Source organism: Ceratotherium simum, chromosome 10, assembly GCF_057802395.1.
Source record: "Ceratotherium simum simum isolate JZ-2026a chromosome 10, ASM5780239v1, whole genome shotgun sequence".
Taxonomy (NCBI): domain Eukaryota; kingdom Metazoa; phylum Chordata; class Mammalia; order Perissodactyla; family Rhinocerotidae; genus Ceratotherium; species Ceratotherium simum.
In genome coordinates this window covers 78,956,806-78,976,359 of record NC_141909.1, presented here as the reverse complement: position 1 = coordinate 78,976,359, position 19,554 = coordinate 78,956,806, and the positions used below count along the sequence as shown (strand labels likewise).

At 36.7% G+C, this 19,554-nt stretch overlaps 1 protein-coding gene across 2 annotated transcripts in view; it reads right to left on the bottom strand.

The window, feature by feature from the left end:
* Positions 1 to 19,554, bottom strand: part of MIPEP (mitochondrial intermediate peptidase) — a 176,355-nt gene that overhangs the window by 56,598 nt on the left and 100,203 nt on the right. For both annotated transcript variants that reach the window (XM_087436299.1, XM_004435263.3), the window contains exons 15-16: positions 18,402 to 18,476; positions 15,202 to 15,321 (exon numbers count right to left, since the gene is read on the bottom strand). In XM_087436299.1, coding sequence (XP_087292425.1) covers positions 15,202 to 15,321; positions 18,402 to 18,476 — 195 coding nt within the window. The remainder of the gene's footprint in view (positions 1 to 15,201; positions 15,322 to 18,401; positions 18,477 to 19,554) is intronic.

Genomic DNA, 19,554 nt, shown 5'->3' with positions numbered 1-19,554 from the left:
TTATTCATGTTTTCTGAGAGAAATTCAAATGCCTGTGATCAAATCTACTACTGTTTTCATTTGTGATTTCTTCCATTTCTTTTTAACTTACTCTCCTCTAAATGAAAGAGATATTTGCCTATATACACCATTTTTAATAACTTATTTTTTTCTATTTAAATGTTTACACTATCTGGAATTCATTTCACGACAGTAAATTAGTCTAACAGAGAGAACTCCAGTCCCAAAGTCAGGCAATATGTATACTAATTCTGGTAAATATGTATACCTAATTTACCTTAGGTAAATTAGTTAATCATCACTCCATTCTGTCCCTACAACATAACTCCAAAGTGTGGAAAGGTTCTTAGTTTCAGTACAAAACTGAAGGGGCATTGTGGCCTCTGCGATTAACCAGAGTATCAGGCACAAATAAATAAACAAAAATACAATACTTTTATTTTGCAAACTAATGTGAAAACATGTCTCATTTTCCATGCCTTTCTCTTGAACTCTCAGTTTCTCCAGTATGATTGGTTTTGAGCTTTCCTCATCCAATTTCCATACACTCTGAGAGAGACCAACCCTCTACCAGCCTCTATCTGCCAATGTCGGGGGAGCCCCAGAGCACGGTGTGCTCTGCCAAGGCTCCCACCCTCCCTATGCCCACCCCTCACAGCTCCACCACCATTATCTGTCTTAAGACCACCTGCCCTATTTATATCAGTTACCATAGGAAGCTCTGGTCTCCCAATAGCTGTGTATCTCATTTTCTGACCTCTTCTTTCTTCTCCCCATCTTCCACTGAGCTTTCTGGAATTCAATTATCAGCAAAATCATCTGTATTTTCATCTGCCTTCTTTGAATGTTCCCTTCACTTTTTTTTGTTCTAACAAAAACTTGGGTCTCCGCTGAGAATCCTACTTCCCTTGCAATCTTTTCAAATCCCTTGTATCATTGGGCTTGGAGGTGGGGTAGGTGTTTTCTCTGTTTTTCATTGCCAGTTCTAGACCATTCTCCCTTCCTCCTCCTTAAAGATATTCCAACTTCGATTTTCCTGAGAGTGGCCTAGGACAATCGTTATCCTTCACTATGCAGTCATCAGCTGGAATTCCAGTCATTCCCATCCATTCCTTGAAGATTTTTTACTTCTGCTCTACTTTCACTCTCACCAGTTACTCCTGTTGTAATTTTGCTGATATCTATGACCCCATAGCTAATCTTTCAAATGCCCTGTGTAGTAGAAAGAATAATGCCCCCTCCCACCAAGATGTGATGTCCTAATCTCTGGAACCTGTGAATGTTACCTTACATGACAAAAGGGACTTTGCAGATGTGAATAAGTTAAAGGTCCTGAGATGAGATTATCCTGGGTTATCTGGGTGGAACCTAAATGTAATCACAAGGGTCCTTATGAGAGAGAGGCAAGAAGGTCAAAGAGGCAAGAAGGTGCTGTGAGAGGGAAGCAGAGATTGGAGTGATGTGGCTGGAACCCAAGGAATACTGCCAGCCTCTAGAAGCTGGAAGATGCAGGAACGGATTTTCTCCTGGAGCCTCCAGAATGAACAAGCCTTGCTGCCACATTGATTTTAGCTCCTTAAGACTCATTTTGGATGTCTGACCTCCAGAACTGTCAGCGAATAAATTTTTTGCTGTTTTAAGCCACTAAGTTTGTAGTAATTTGTTACAGTAACAATAGAAAACTAATATGTATACTCTGGCCTCTTGATTCTTTGACCTTCTCTCCTTTAGTGCTATTGTCCTTGGCCCTAACTCAGTCTCTCACCTCCATGATTACAACCTGGACCTTGTCATCACTATAACTGAAACCCCCCCCATAATACCAATTTCAAATACTCCTTTCCTCAACTATCACCTCCTATCTTTTCCACTCACTCTCTCTAGTACCTCATCTCAAACCCCACTGGGACCTCAAAATCCACTGACCCTACCAACTGTTCACTATGCTTCAGCTCCCTCATGTGCTCACTGTTCTCTTTGCCCAGTTACATCCCATGGTCAGTCATTATAATATCTCTTTGCATATACCCTCGAGTCCATTGCCTCCTCTTGCATCACTATACTCACTTGGCAAAACCACAACTCTGGTCAAAGCTCGACACCTGTACCTGCACAATTGCATATGGCTGGGAAAAGCACACAACTATCTTGATGGGTCTTATTTCAAATTAGTGGCATTCACCTTAATGCTGTTTGGCAGCGAATTACAGATCTCACTCTACTGACTCTCCCATTCTCGGGAATGACCACTTTATACCTTTCCTCTTTCCTCAGTACCAGCACCACCTTCCCATTCTCACTCTCAGCTGATGACTGTGCTTCCTATTTCACTGAACAAAGCAACCTGAAGGGAACTTCCACAAGTGTATCTATCCAGTGCCTGTATCTTTGCTCATATGCTCTATAGATGACTATCTGTGGTCCCAGATAGCTCAGGGCCAATCTTCCTCACCAAAAAAAGGAAATAAATAAATAAATAAATAAACAAAAATGAAATCAATCAAACCAAAAAAACCAACCTCTCTTTATACTGCACTCCTTCCAAGTCCAATTTCTCTCCTTTTCCCACAGGAAAACACCAGAGTTACTTATATTCACTGCCTCCAATTCCTCTCCCTCCATTTTCTCTTGAAACCCACTCCACTTAGTCTTTGCTCCTACCACTCCACTGAAACTGTTCTCATCCAGGTCACCAATGACCTTCATGTTGTTAAACCCAATGGTTAATTTTCAGTCCTCAACTCACTTGACCTAAAAGTACCATTTGATACATCACTCACTCCTCCTTGAAACACTTTTTTCAATTGGTTTCCAGGACATCGTGCTCTCTTACTTTTTCCTCCTACCTTATTGGTTTCTCTCTCTCATTCTCTTCTGTTGGTTCTTTCTCATTTTCCAGTCTTCTAAATGATGGCCCAGGGCTTATCTTTCAGAAATATCTTTTTCCATTTATACTCATTCTTAAGGGTGATCTCAACCACAACCTTGGCTTTAGATACAATCTAGGTGTGGGTAACTCCAAACTGATGTCTCTAGCACAGACTGCTCCTTTGAACTTTGGACTTGTATACCCACCTACCTGCATGACATCTTCTCTTCTTTGTCTAATCAACACCTCAAACTTAGTATTTCTGAAAACTGATCTCCTGATCACCCTTAAGGACCTACTCTTCCCACAGTCTTCTCCATCTTAAGGGCAACACCATCCTTTTGGCTGCTCAGGCCAACACCTTTGCGATCATTCTTGACTCTTCTCCTCTTACACTCCACATTCAATTTGTCAGTCCTCTGCTTGAAACCTTGCAACGGCTTCCTATTTCATCCAGATTAGAGCTGAAATCCTTACACAATGGGGACATTCATGTGGCCTATAAACATATGAAAAAGCGCCCAGTCTCATTAGTCATGAGAAGAGTACAAACTAAAACCAAAATGAGATAATGCTCCACACCCCCAGCATGGCTGAAATTAAAATCAAGTACTGGACAGGACGTGGAGCAAATGGTAAATCCAGACACTGCTGGCTGGCATGTAACTCACAAGAACTACTTTGAAAAACTTTTTGGCGATAGCTACATTAAAACTAAATAAAAGTATATCCCATATCACTCCTGGGTACACACTCAACAGAAACGAATGCTTACATCCACCAAAAGACATATACAAGAATAGTCATAGGAACTTTATTAATAATAGCTCCAAACTGGAAATAACTCAAACTTACATCAATAGTGGAATAGATAAATAAGTTGTGGCATATTAAAAATGGAATACTTCAAAGCAATGAAAAAGAATGGATTACTGAAATATGCAACAAGATGGACAGATCTCACAGACATAATGTACGAAAGAAGCCAGACACAAAAGGCACTTCCATGAAGTTCAAAACAGGCAGAACTAGCGGTTACCTTGTGGGGAGTGTGTACTCACCGAGAGGGGGTTGCAGGGGCCTTCTGAGGTGCTGGAAATGTTGTATATCTTGATCTGGGTAGTAGTTACAAAGGTGAATATATATACAAAATTTCATGGAGCTGTATATTAGGATTTGTGCACTTTATTAAGTTATGCATCAATAAAAAGGTAAAAAAAAAAACTTCAGTAAATATTTGTTGAGCACCTACCAAGCATAATTAACTGTGCAGGGCCCTGGAGAAATAATGAACACAGAAAGGCGCCTTGCTCTTATGTGAATTTCATTCCCATTGGAAAGACAGAAATTAATCAAATGACATGAAGAAATTATAAACTGGGATGACCAATATGAAGGGAAAGACCTCAGTTCTGTGAGAATGTATAATGGAGGAACTGACTAGGTCTGGAGAAGTGACATTTCTAGCAGAGGTGGAGTGAGGAGAAAAGAGAGTGCTCCGGCCAGAGGGAAACAAGTGCCAAGACATGATGCCAAAGGAAGCAGGGTGTTTGCAGCTCGATGAAGCCAGAGTAACTGGACCACGCAGGAACTCGTGGGCGGCCAAGGCCTTTGGCCTTTAGCTTAAGAGCAACAGAAGCCACCGGACAGTTTTAAGCGGAGGCATATCATCCTCAAATTCATATTTAGGAAAGATCTCACTGTTAGCTGTGTGGATTTGAGAGAAGAAAAGTAGATAAGGGGAGATTCATTAAGGAAGAATAGTAATCGTCCCATCTAGAGTTAGCCCATCTGGAAGAAAAGGCAGGAAGAACAGTAAAGGAAGGGAGTTACTGAGAACTGCAGACTGGATGTATCTTTATATCTAACAGAAGTGATTCTATCTTTAAGTCAGTGTGTGAGAAACAACAGTGACACACGGTGCCTCCAGGGAAAAGGGCCGAGGGCCAGGAGGACCAGAGTAGGAGGGAAACTTCATACTTCAACCCTTTTACACCTTATGATTTTTAGTCATGTTGCATATATTACTTACTCAAAATATAATTAAAACACAAAATTAACATTATTCAACTGGAGGCTTCCTTCTATTGCTAACACTGTTACAAGCACCTCTGGGTACTGTCACTCCAAGGAATAATAGTGAGCGCCCTGTGTCCTGCTCTCAGCTCACATTCATCGTGGATGAGAACATGGTTTACCTTAGAGAATCACCAGAGAAAAAGCTTTCTGAAATGTAAACAGCCTATAATCTAAAAGACACATGTGTATCATTTAAAATAGAAAGTTTACCTACTAAAGAAAGAACTTCTAATAGTTTGGATTTTTATTTCATTATATCTAGCCTACGTGAATTTGCAGGCAAAAAAAATGGTGTAGAACTATTTATGAAAACCAAGACAAAAATGAAAGTTGGTGACTTGGCTCAAAGGACTATATTATAAAAACAACTCCAGCAGTCATATAATTTCCTCATGTTTTAAATCAGTGAAATCTAGACTCGCAGCTGTCCCACAAACTGAAACCATATAAATTTTTAGAAAATGAGTCAATCATGAGATTAAAGTTTCAATTTATAACACTTCTGTGTTTTAGTTACAAAGTCATAAATAAATCTAGCATGACAGAGAAGGTAAATATTTTCTCAGTTGTTTATGCAGCCAAAGAGGAAAGGAATTTAACATGCAATTAACCACTTAGGTTGTTCTAGATATGCACCATATGGTCTTTGTATTTTAAGGTAAGAAAAAAATAAATATTGTTTTGTTTAATCTAACATTTGCTTAGCAACATCAAATACTCTAAACTAGCACAACCTGGGCAGGACCTCCACGTCACAAAAGGGCCTTTCCATTTGTATCAGAGCAGGGGTGGAGGAATAGTAGGAAAAAAGAAAAAAACTAAAGAGGAGGAATGAGGATTTTTATCAAATAATTTAAGTTAAATTCTCTGGAGAGTGAGGAACTCTTAGGCACCTTGGCTCCAGTTCCACTGTTTAATAGACAGTATTTTTTTTACACATTAAAAAAAGAGACTTTTATGCCATTCTTTGAACCAACATCTGAACAAGCATGAGGTCAGAATAGCAAAGGTCAAAAGCAGACCTCAGCTTTGTATAAAAAGACTCCCATGTGATCAGTTTCTCTTACCAGCCTTTCTTTAAAAATAACTAATTAGAAGACATCTGATTGCCATTTTAATGTAGATGGTAGAAATCATTTAATAGATATTATTTATCTCCACGTTTTATCAATTATCCTAAAATTAAAGCTTTTAGAATAAAATCATTAACACTTGCTGCTACATAAAGTCAACAAGCCGTGATACAATTTTATATTAACTGAACTAAAATTGTGAAATCTCCTATGAAAAGCTTTTAAATAAATATTTAAAATTAAAAATATAAAAACAATTTTTAATCTGAATACATAAACGTCAGGCATCTACATGGATTTATATATATATATATATATATATATATATATACACACACACACACACACACACTCACATATATATTTTGAAGAAAGTTGTTCTTCAAAATTAACTATCAAGTAAGCAGGAAAGAAAATAAATTCTAGTAGTAATAAAGTCAAGTCTTAACACCCAAAATGTGTGTAGCAAATGCTATTTTCTCATGGTTTATTTTTCTTTGTTTTGAGACTACTAAAAAACAAAATGAAACTTCATACGGTAAAGTAAATACGGTAAGAATACTCTCAACATCTCTCTGCAATGTTCCATTATATTGATTTCATCTCCCTACTCCCACCTTCCCCATGGTTAAGAGGTCTGTGTGAAAGTTAATCTGGGATGAGCACGCTATATAAACAACTGGGCTTACCACTGGTTGCATCCCATCTCCCAAGTGGTAAATTAATGGTTGCTTTCCTTTGCACATATAATCATGACAACAGCAATGTCAGCTTAAGAATTTGCTCTAAAAATTGAGCAATTTCAAGAGGGGAAGCCCTCAAATTACACATAAATTCTACACTAAAAGTTCATTTATTAGTCTGTTATTTGGAAACTCAGAACACACATCCAAAACACATGTTCTATAAATGATGTTCCAAGCTACGATATACTCAATGTAATCCTAAAATAAAAGAGCAGAGGATTATACTGTTATAATTATAGTAGTAGAAACAGAAGAGAAACTATGTTTAAAATTTTGTTTTTAGCTGGTACTTGAAAAAAAACTGTCCCAATTAGATCTTCTCCAATCACACTGGCAGATCTAGTGTGTGCCCACTGCTTAAATATGCACAGGCATCTCTACTTGGATATTCTATCGTCACCTCAAACTAAACTCACCATCTTTGCACCCCCCAGACCATAAAGTAGCCACCCCTCCTGTATTCCACGTTTCATTGAATGCCATCCCCATCCTTACAGGTGGCCCCGTTAAAACTGTGAGAGTCATTCCCTACTCCTCTTTTATCACCACCTTCCAACCTATCAGACACCAAATACCCACGTCTCTCTGATGGCTTACCTAAGCCTCTAAACCACTCTTCTATTCTGCCTAGCCACAGTTCTTTTTCTTTTGATTAACCTCCCAGTGTCTAGCCAGTGCTACGCCTCCACAAATGCTTGCTGATGCAAAGTCACCTCCTCAGCAAAGGAGAGGAATAATGCAGGAGCTTGATGAAAGCACAAGACACTCTCCTTCTCATGGTATTTAAGGTAAGAAGCCTACCTCTGGAAATTAAAACTAGGGTTGCAACACAGCCTTTGTATTAGCTGTATTACGCATCAGAATGTCTCCTTCTCTCAGCTCTTAGGTTCAGTCGATCTGATCACAACTCAAAGCAATTTGTGGGGCTCCAGGAACATATCGCTTAATAGTGAAATGTTTGACAGGACAGCTAGACACAATGAAAACTATGTATACACACCCCTAAACAATCCATTTCTGACAGAGGCTCCAACAGGGCGAGGATTTTGGTCCTGTTTTATTCACTACTCTATCACCATCACCTAGACAGTGTACAGTGTATAGTAGGCACTTAACAAAAATATATTACAGATATAATACATCGTTAAAAATAACTTACAAATATTATCTATAATAATATAAATAATATAACTGAATTAATGTACAAATATATAAATTGGGATTTGGAAATAGTTTTCTTTATACTAAATAACAAAGGAAAGGGAGTTTGCTCTTTGATGTGTCTAAATTTAGCAAAATTTTCAGCTGTTTGTTCTAATAACAGGGTAAGCTATAGATAGAAAATTATACTTAGTGTGAAATATATTTATCACTTCTCTATAATTAGACTTAATAGAAATAAGCCTCAATAGGAATCAGTCTCCAGTAGCAGCAGCCTTTCCAAAATGATGCACCTTGAGCAGGTTGCAGCCAATCAGGTATGTTCCCCAATAAGCCTGCAGCAGCACACGCCACCCAAAAAGATGTACAGGTAAGCAATGCGCACAAATCATATCAATCCCCATCTCCCCTTCCTCTGGTACACTGGAATAACTGTTGTGCCACTTTTAATCAGTGTAGCACTGTGCCACTATAATATGAGTTTCCTGCTGGATACAGAAATGAAGCTTAAACATGGAGTGAATACTATTTACAAGAAACGTCTTCGTTTCACATTCTTTGTTGGTGTTTGTTCTCACAAGAATAATGACCAGATATCAACATATCATTCTATCCCAGTAATTGCTTTCCTAAAATAATTCTTTTATCTTAGTTTTAAGCAACTTTTATACCATCAACATAGTAAATGTTAAAGTATGAATGGATAAGAAAGACAATCTTCTCAGACACGGTATTTTGATATTTGCATGAAGTAAAGACTTACAGGTGCTCAGGACTTTCTTATTCTGTACACCTTACTGTTTTCAATTTGAGCTGGGTAAGTGACAAAGAAGCTCCCACTGGCAGCAGGACTTATTCAGAGAACACCGTTACTCCGAGAACAGCCATGTGTGAGACAGTTTTACCACCAAAGTTCACAAATCTACAAAATTTGTTCAAAACACTGCATCATTAACAAATCTGAAAAAACGGCAGTCTATTAGCAGAGTTGGTTGTTCATGTTTTAAACTTGAAAAATACTCATTAGGACAGAATTGGAGGATCATAAGGCTAGAGAAGGGTTTTATCCCACTTTCCCTGACATGACTGTCTGCTTCATGACTGTCTGCTTCAGAGAGGTGACTGACAAAATAAAAATATAAACCTGGAATATTATAAAAATAAACACAGCATTTTCTACTCTTTGAATTAGAAATGGGGGAGATGCACAATCATTTGGAAATAAAATAATCTGAGAAGAGATGGTCATTAATATAAAAACAAAACTCTAAAGAGAAGTGCTAACAATAGAAGTCTAGTCTGTTGGCATACACTGTAAAACTGCCCTCTATTCACAACTGAGCGTGCACTTTTGGATTTCTAGCATCAAACTACTGTGAGACGGAACAGCAAGAAAAGTGCAAATTAAGTTTGTCCATATGTTGTACAGAGTATTTTAGTACTCGCATAAATATTAATAAATTGCTGATATAATAAGGCTATTTCTTCACTTGAATAATAAGCATCCATTATTTATTGTGGAATGTTGACGGAGCTGCCCCTGTTCAATAGTTGCATAATATAAGTGCAGAGTTTTCCAAAACATGACCTACACAGGGCTAGGTGCCTAGAAATAAACCATGAAGACTTCCATGGTTAATAAGTCAGGGAACAGAGCACTAGACTCATAATGTTCATTAGCACGTCACAGATTCTGAGAAGTCCCGCAGTGGAGAAGCCCGGTTAACATTATTTAAACCAGGGTCTGGGGAGGGCAAAAGGGGTAAAGGGGGACATTGTGTGGTGACAGATAGAAACTAGACTTTTGGTGGTGAACATAATGTAGCGTATACAGAGGTCAAAATATAACGGTGTACACTTGAAATTTATGTAATGTTTTAAACCAATGTTACCTCGATAAAAAACAAAAACAAGGGCCGACCCAGTGGTGTAGTGGTTAAGTTTGCGAGCTCTGCTTCGGTGGCCCGCGATTCGCAGGTCCGGATCCCAGGCATGGACCTATGCACCACACATCAAGCCATGCTGTGGCAGTTGTCCCACATATAAAGTAGAGGAAGATGGGTACAGATGTTAGCCCAGGGCCAATCTTCCTCAGCAAAAGAGGAGGATTGGCAACAGATGTTAGCTCACGGCTAATCTTCCTCACCAAAAAAAAAAAAAAAACCACAGAAAACATTATTTAAACCAGTATTTCTCAAACATAACTGCTGGGACACTTTTTTCCCAAGATGAGTTATTAGCACATTTAGAGAGATGCTAATACAGATACAAACAATCACTGTCTAAAAGTTTAGATCACATTACATACATATAACTTGAACAGACCCTATAATCATTATGAATACTCTATAGGTTGTTGTTTAAATTATATTTTCCTTTTCTCACTGTTCAATTTGAGGGAGTAAAATAATTCATTTGAGAGAAACAATTTCTGGAGATAAGTTTATAGGGGGAAAAACTGTCACTCTTTTGGTCTGCACGGGAAGACATGATAAAGTCACCGTCTACTCAATATTCATGTTTAAAAACTGTGCTATCATTCTTGATTCATACTTCTCACTCATCACCCCACCCTCCACATCCAGTCCACTGCCTACCCTTATTGATTCTACCTTCTGCACTGTTCTCAAATCCATTTCAATCTTTCCTTCTCCATTGCCACCATCCTAGTTCAAGCCACCATCAGCTTTGCCCAAGCACTTGAATAACTTCCCAGCTGGTCTCCCCAAATCCATTCTTTACCGCATACATTGAAGCCAAAATAACCTTTTAACATTTAGAAATATTTTCTACATACCAAGAATATATTTCTACTAATAAGGAAGAACGAACGACAAAATTATCAATAACATACCTACTAATAGGTTTAAGAAATAAAATATTTCTAAGACTTCTGTGATCTCATTCCTTGTTCTAGAGGTAAGCACTATCTGAATTTTGTGCTTACTACTCCTTTACTTTTCTTTATAGTTTTACTACATATATATATGTCTGTGATAATGTACTACTTAGTTTTGCATGATTTTCAACTTTATTATAAATGTGCATAGTTTAATTCTGAAACTCACTTTTTTTAACTTTATAATGTCTGTTAAGTTTATCATCTGTATTCCTCAGTTTCCACTGCTGAATAGTATTCTAGCTGATGAATATGCCACAAATTATGTATTCATTTTCCTGTTGACAATCACTTGGGTTCTTTCTAGAATCCTACCTCCCCTTTTTCTCCCATTTATAAACAATGCTGTTATAAACCTTCCTATGCTTAATACCTAGTATATAAAACAACGCTTTCTCTAGGTTATACATAGGAGTTGAATTGTTGGGTCACGGGGTACATCCATCTTCAACTTTAACAGATAATGCCCAATTGTTCTCCAAAGCGGTCACACCGAATATACATACACTCCTGCCCACACGTGTGACTGCCTGTGACTCCATACCCTTATCAACACTGGGTACCGTCAACTGCTTTATTTTTTTGTTGAACTGGTGCGAGTAAAACAGTATTCTAATGTGGTTTGAATTCGCACTCCCTGATTAATATGGTGGTCATTATGTACGGCTCATTGCATGTCCATGTCTTTCGCCCATTCAAAGCACTTAAAAAATATTCCTTTTCCAAGACAGTACATTTTATATTACGTGGTTTTTTTACCACAATAAAAATAAGTAACTAAATGAAGGAAAAAAATATCCTTTTCCAGTTATATGTGTTGAAAATATCTACTTCCAGTCTGTAGCTTTTCTTTTGACTAATTTTTACATGCTTTTTGATGAACAGAAGATTCATATTTTAATATCATTGAATTTATCAGTCTTGCTTTATGGTTAATATTGTATTTATTTTAAATTGTAAATAAGATATAAGATAGTCTGAGCAAGTATAAAAAGGGACTATCAGAAAGACTTTCTTTTGCATTATCTTCTAAAAATTTAGAGCTTCACTTCTTACTTTTGGGTCTTTACCCCACTCTATTCTTGTGTGCAGTATGAGACTGAGATCCAAGTTTCATCTTTTCCACAGGGATGATCAATCGCTACAGTGCCATTTTAAAAAAAGTCCCTTCTTTGCCCACAGATCTACAGCGCCACCCAGCTTATGCTCAAGAGTCCATAAACGTGTTGAGTCTGCCCCTGGGCGCTTGGTTCTGCTCCACTGTCCCATTTATCCATCCCCACCCCAGTGTTACACTGTCTTAGTCCCTACAGCTTTATTTGAACACTAATCCCCACTGGACAAATCCATCAACTTGCTGCTGCTCTTCAAAATTGCCCTGGCCATCCTTGGGCCATTGCTCTTTCATGTAAAATTGTATAATCAGGGGCCAGCCTGGTGGTGCAGCAGTCAAGAGTGTGTGCTCTGCTCCAGCGGCCCGGGGTTCGCAGGTTCGGATCCCAGGAGCACACCGACGCACCACTTGTCAAGCCATGCTGTGGCGGTGTCCCATATAAAGTGGAGGAAGATGGGCCCGGACGTTAGCCCAGGGCCAGTGTTCCTCAGCAAAAAGAGGAGGATTGGCAACAGATGTTAGCTCACGGCTAATCTTCCTCACAAAATAAAATAAAATAAAATAAAATTGTATAATCAGCTTATTAGGTTCAAACAAAAAATCAAATAGAATTACATTACATTAAATATAGATTAATTGGAGAAAAATTAGTATCCTTCTGATATTAAATCTTACTGTCTATAAATACAGTTCAGTTCTTCATTTATTTAGGATTTTGAAGATAAAGATAATACACTTTTTTTAATAAGTTTTTTTAGTAGGTACCTCATACTTTTTGTTACTATAACTGTATCTTTAAATTTTTTTTTCAGTTTGTTGATGGTAAACAGAGATGGAATTTTTATATATTGATTGTTTATCCAGAAAAGTTGCTAACATCTCATTAATTTTAATAATTTATCTGTAGATACTTCTGATTTTCTCAGCAAACAATCATCTCCAAATAGTGACAGTTTTGATTCTTCCTTTGCAATGCTTCTATCTTTTCTTTTCTTTGTTTTATTATCCTGACGAATGTTGCACTGAAGAAGTCCAATGGGCATCCTGGTTTTATTCTTTATTTTTGTGGAAATGTTTGTTATAGGCTTAATGATGAATGGACAAATGAATGAGGACATGCAGAAGTTTCTAAGTAGGAAGAATAGAGGATTTGTGCAAATCTAAACAAACTCTCAGATATTTAAAAAAAAAAAGACAAGCCTTAAAACAAAGTCTTTCTTTTCTAAGTGTAGCTATGCTTCTTCTAAAGACCTCTCAAAACAATTTACACAAAGTGCTATGGCCACTGACAATGAACAGGGGAGATAATCTCAGTGAAGAGATAAATCTTTATATTTTCTCAAAAGGAACTAGGACAGGATAGAGGACTTAATAACATCATCCTTCCCTTTAATTAAAAATAATTTACTGATGGTTGATTCAGAATTTGGTTGCCACTGTTATCTTATCTTTGTATATTTAGTCATTACACAGAAGAAACCTGGATGGGAAGGAAGTGTGAGTTCTCTTCTGAAAGGAGGCATAGCTACATCTTTATGAGACTGAAGAGAAAGAAAGGCAGGTGCAAGCCACTGAGCCAAGCAGAAGTTCTGCAGCTTTAGGAAGCATCCCAGTTCCTCCTGATCTGGGTCTTCCTATGACTTTACTACTTACTGGTTGTGTTGTAACCACACGGAGTTTAAGTCACATCCATTTCAAAACTAAGCGAAGAAGAATATAAAATGAGCACAAAAACACACGAGCACAGAAGCACATGAATCAGGCAATGTTCCGTAAACTGTAAAAAGCTATTAAAATCTAGGTAATTGTTATTATGACTTATTCCACTGATAAATTGTTAGATAATTCTTACTACTACAAATTTTCACTAATACAGATAATCCAGAGCTCAACAGTATACAGCATTAGAACAATAAATTATATATAAGGTCAAAAATAGGTAGGTAGTATGACTAGCATTATATGTATGGAGATGATTAAGCTTCTAAGATGATCAAAACTGTTGATAAGGAGTATTATGAAGACAAAATACCCTGTTACTTTACTTTTCTGGTAAATATGAAAATATGCATGTTTGAGTGTTAGGACCTGAAGATCTAGTGGACAATTATAGCTTACTGATTAACTTAACAATTTAGCACAACATGTGCTGGTATCCAATAAAACCACATTTATTTGGCATTTTACAGTTTACAGAGTACTTTCAAATTAGCTCTCCTTCTATTAGACTGGCTAAGCTAGAAGGATATAAACACAGACCTACTGGTAGCTACCACACTATGTATTCAGGGCAGCCTATCTGAGCATGAAACAAGTCCAGAGAAAAACAGAGCTGAGAAACATTTCTAACAATATTGTGTAAGAACCAACTAGATCCAATTTACCTGAAACCAGATATAGCCCTACACCTTTCAGTTACGTGACTCAATAAATTCCCTTTCCTGCTTAAGCCAAGATGAACTGGGTTTCTATGACCTGCAACTGAGAGAACCCTGAGTAACATGAGTCAGTCACATTACTAACTGCATCAGCCAATGCTCTTTCTACCATACTCAGCGTTCTCACAGGAACTTTGAGGAAATGAAAAAAGCATGACTTTAGAGGTTGGTTTTGAATTTCAACACAATTACTTACTACCTAAATGATCTTACACAAGACATAATGTGTATGATCCTCAATACGAGCCTCAAAGATGAGGATAGTATCTAATTTATAGAATTGTTCTGCGAGTTAAATTAGAGATTTTTTTTTTTTGCAAAGCAATTAGATAGAGTCTAGCCAGTAGCACTTAATAAATGGTAACAACACTCCTGCTCTCTATCCTGACAGGGCACTAAATGAGATAAGATATGTAAAGCATCTGTTACAATCGCTGATACAAATAAGGTACTCAATAAATGTTAATTCTCTTTGCAATGAAAATGATTAGGGATTGATAATCACATTCATCTTACATCACTAACCATTTTCTCATTATAGAAAAATAACAAAAAAGAATATAGAGTAAGTCCAATGCCCCCACTTTCCTAGGAATCTCGAAAAATACTACTAGCAGGGGAAAAATAAGCACATGTAAAAGGATGGTTGGAGACATTAAACAAACCAGGCAATTTCTAGCATTTGCCCCATATGAAACCTCAACATAAATGTAAGGATTTCAAGTTCTGCAAGAGGGAAAGTGATCACAACTGACTCACTCCGACAGATACACTAGCATAACCGTTCAATGGCACATAACAGGATCAAAATGCTAGACTCACAGTATTTGGAACATATGGTAAGCCATAAAATTTCTCCTGTGTTTCCTTGAGAATGTCAGTGGTTGACCTCCTCAGGGGATGCTTCCCATGGTAGATTTGATCCAGAGTGGCATAAAAGACCTAGACAGATGAAGACATCTATTTAGTTTTGGTAGCCCATTCTTATCTAAGATGTGGTAAACCAAAGATGTTGTAAGTGCACCAGAATAATAATTATAAATGACAGTTGAAAATATTCACAAATATAAATGTATATAGCTTGAGATGTATTTTGTACCACATTTAAGACCATGTTAATGATGAAAAGGAAAGCTGTCAACCTTTTCATGATTAAGGATATTAAAGGGGCCGGCCCAGTGGCGTAGTGGTTAGGTTTGCACACTCCACTTTGGCTGCCTGGGGTTCACAGGTTCGAATTCCAGGTGCGAACTGATGCGCCGCTCATGAAGCCATGTGTGGCAGCGTCCCATATACAAAATAGAGGAAGATGGGCACGAATGTCTACTCAGAGCCAATCTTCCTCAGCAAAAAGAGGAGGATTGGTAACAGATGTTAGCTCAGAGCCAATCTTCCTCACACACACAAAAAGGATATTAAAGTATTCTGAACCTTATGTATAAGGTACTCTTTATGTAAAATGTAGCAAATAAAATTTGTGATCACAAAACTGGAATTTTGTCTATATATATAGTTGGAAATATGAAAAAATAAAGTTACAACGTGTGACCCCCTGGATCTAACAAACCCTGTTTGGTTTCTTCCTGGAATCCTGATTTATCTTAAATGAGAGAAATGAAATGGTCAGAATCCTAGTTTTGTGATGAGAGATGAAAGAACATTAAATAGTGGGGAGTGGTGGAGAAAGGAATAGTAATCTAGTGTCTGGTCAGTACAGATGTTACAGATAATCCAGGAGCAGCTGCTGGGGAGTCTGGGGCTGGGGCCAAATCAGACCCCACACCTGGTGTCAGGAGGTACAACAGATGCTGCTGCTGTGCAGGGGCAATTCTGGCTTAAGGAGGCGACCAGGAGAGAGGGGTCACTCACCTCTGAGGGGAGGACATAGCCATTGAAACATAATAGGAGAATAAAGCACTAGAAAAAGTTTGAACATGAAATCTGCCACTTAGAAAGTTCTGAAAACTAAATTTTGCATAGGAAATCTAAAGTAAAGATAAAGTGCTTTTTCACTGCAACATTTGACTTGAATATTAAGATTGTTTGCAGTTCACCTGAAGCAAGAAGGGAGAAAGTGCTTTACTTTAAAGGAAAAATTTTGACATGCAATTATGTTTCTGATACATATCTTTCTGATTCAAAAATGGAATTCATAGAGAATGTGCAGCTGTTGACTTGAAAGAACTGAGGATTAGTTTGGATAAAAGAAAAAATTTAAATGACCTCTACCTTCTGGCTTCATCTTGATATGGAATTATGGTTTTAAATTATAAAGTCAAGTTTAAACCTTCCCTAGAAAAATACAGACATTTCCTAAATATAAATATTGCTTTACTCTAACTGGTAATCTAAACATATAGCTAAATACAGCTCTTTCAATTCTATATTCTATAATGAGTAACAATGCATGAAGATAATCAGAGGAGCCAAAATTACTCATCCATGTCTTGTCTATATTCTAACAGAATAAATTATTAGGAATTGAAACTCTTAAATTCTAACCTCAACTGAGGTGTTTTTTTGCCCCAATCTATAAACAAATCAGAATTCAAGAGTTTCATTCCTTCAATTATGCCTTTCGCAAAAGGAAAGCATAAACATGGAATGACTTTTTTTAAATTATAAAAACAGAGCAAAGTATATTAAATGTGCATGTATTTCATGTTCATTTGCTGATAAACCAAACAATTCTAAAGCGATGGGCCTCTTCGTCCACCCCGGGAGTCATGCATGCCTGGGACCAAGAACCTTAGAACCACAGAAAAACAGGAGCCTATTTTTAAAACAATGTACAACAACAAAAAAAGTTCACAATTTTTAAAACACTGTTTATGCCCCCTTAGAAATCTGAAACAATTCATTTCCTTTCCACCCACTGTACAAGGGGACTACTGTATAAAATGAAAGCTGGCACAAGCAGCTCTTCTGACAAGAGTCTCTCTCTCTCTTTCTCCCTCTCCTTCCTCTCTCTCCCTCTCTCCTTCTCTCTCTTCCTCCCCTCCTCTCTTTCTCTTTCAATCTCTCTCCTTCAGGAGGTTATTCTTTTTGGAGGGTGGGAGGAGTGAAAGGTTGGTTTTCCACTTTAAAAGAAAATCACTGGAACAACTGATCAAAAAGAAAGCCACAACACAGACTTTTAAAAGGCAGGACTTCCACTTTCACTATAGATATCAGCAAATCAAAGACTTTTTCCAAGTAATGCTAATTTTTTCAAATAATTCAGAAATTCTTCTTTAATTATATTGATATGAATAGACATTAAATAATGTAAATCAATTGCAAATTCATGGTTTTGTCTATAGTATTCATTTTCTGCACTAAAATATATATTTTAAGGTACAACAAAAACAGAGTTCATTCATTACTTTCTAAGGACTGAATTTTACAAAACTATAAAGCAATTAAATAGTAGCTACACTTTTAAATAGGTAACTGAATCATTATAAAGTGAATATTGCCTGAGATGAAATACAGGTATTTAGGCTATATTTATATAACTCTCAACATCTGATGAAGAGTAAGAATTCCATAAACAATCTTAGTAATTACAAATAACCTAAACATCTGGTATCATGTAGACCCGATGTAGACATCCAGATGGTTCATAAAATTTTTCTAGTCTTTATCTGGAAACCTGAAAAATTGATTTTGAATATTATCTAAAACTAACAGTCATTACTGTTTTCATTTTACATCTCAGAACACAAATTTTTAAAAAGATACAAAGTGAATAAAAAATATATAACTTGATTGCTGAAATGTATAATTTAGAAGTCGTCATGTAACTTTTCCAAGCTTTGATTTTCCCCACTGAAAATGGGAAATTTTATATAACATCTACTTCATAAGGACAGTGCAAAGACTGAATGCGTCAATTTTGGTCAAGTTCTTTGAACTCAGATGAAAGATGTTTTAGAAGCATAATTATTATAATAAATGTGTAGCACTGGCAAGAATTTAAAGTTATATATTTATTTTGAATAATTACTCCGAAAAACTTCAGAACAAAGGTACATACATACCTGGAGTTGCATATCAGCTGCAGCACAAACCTTCTTAGATTCACAAAGACGAGACACCATATTTTTGGGCAGTGACTTGAGAAACAAAAGAATACATATGTGAGTAAATTGCTTAGTAAGTCACTGCTCTAAATACTTATGAGGCAGGAAAGTTAAGAATAACACCAAATGAAAAAATTAATAATAGAATTTCATTATGGTTTAAAAATAACAACTTTGAAATACTTTAGCTGACAAGATAGCAAAGGATGAAGATATTCCATTTAATTTCAACAAGTGGTAATTGTCAAATAGGAGTGAGTGCGTGAAAATACAGCACTGTAGGGAACTAAGATAGTGGCACTGATCTTTTAAAATCTATTTAAAATCTGAATAAAAGTTAGAACTTTTTCTGTTCTTTTGTTACCTATGAAAGCCTGTTCAAGTGCTCTGTTGACTTTTAAGTGTATATAATAACTGATGATAGGAATACAAGATTAAAATGTCAAGAAATAAATTACAATTTATAGTGCCAGTGGGTATTAAGGCTGAATTGATATCCTAACAAATAACTATGATAAAGAATTGCATTCTTTTATTTTCCAACCTGAAAGAATTGCAAAGCTTGGAAACTCAGTATAAAGTCACTGTATGATTAAGGCTTCCTCTAGGAGACTAAGTAAGCCCAATCATATAACATCACATATTCTCTTAGAAATAAACTAATAATGTAGTTAAACAGGTGCTTTAAGCAATCTTACTCTACTTTAAAATCATTAATACTGATGTTTATTGGAGAAAGCTACCACTTTACACAACTCTATTTAAAATAAATTTAAATTAAGCTAAAAGCCCCTCCAAAGAGAAATACATTATACAATCAATGATAATGTGAGTAGCCTGCTGGAAGGGAAACTAAGCACTAATATATATACATACATATATATGTATCCATATCTCCCTAGGGCCTAGAAAAGTGCCTGGCACACAGGAGACACTCAATAAATATTTGCAAAAGGAATGAATGAACATAAGAATCATCATTAAAAAACGGCTTCTTAAGTGAAGGACTACAGTAGTAGTATATGATGAAGGCTCAGACAACAAAGCCTTTTCTCTTCTCTTTCTGTTTGGCTATAAAGAAAGCAAACCAGGCAAAAAAGCAATTTTAAAG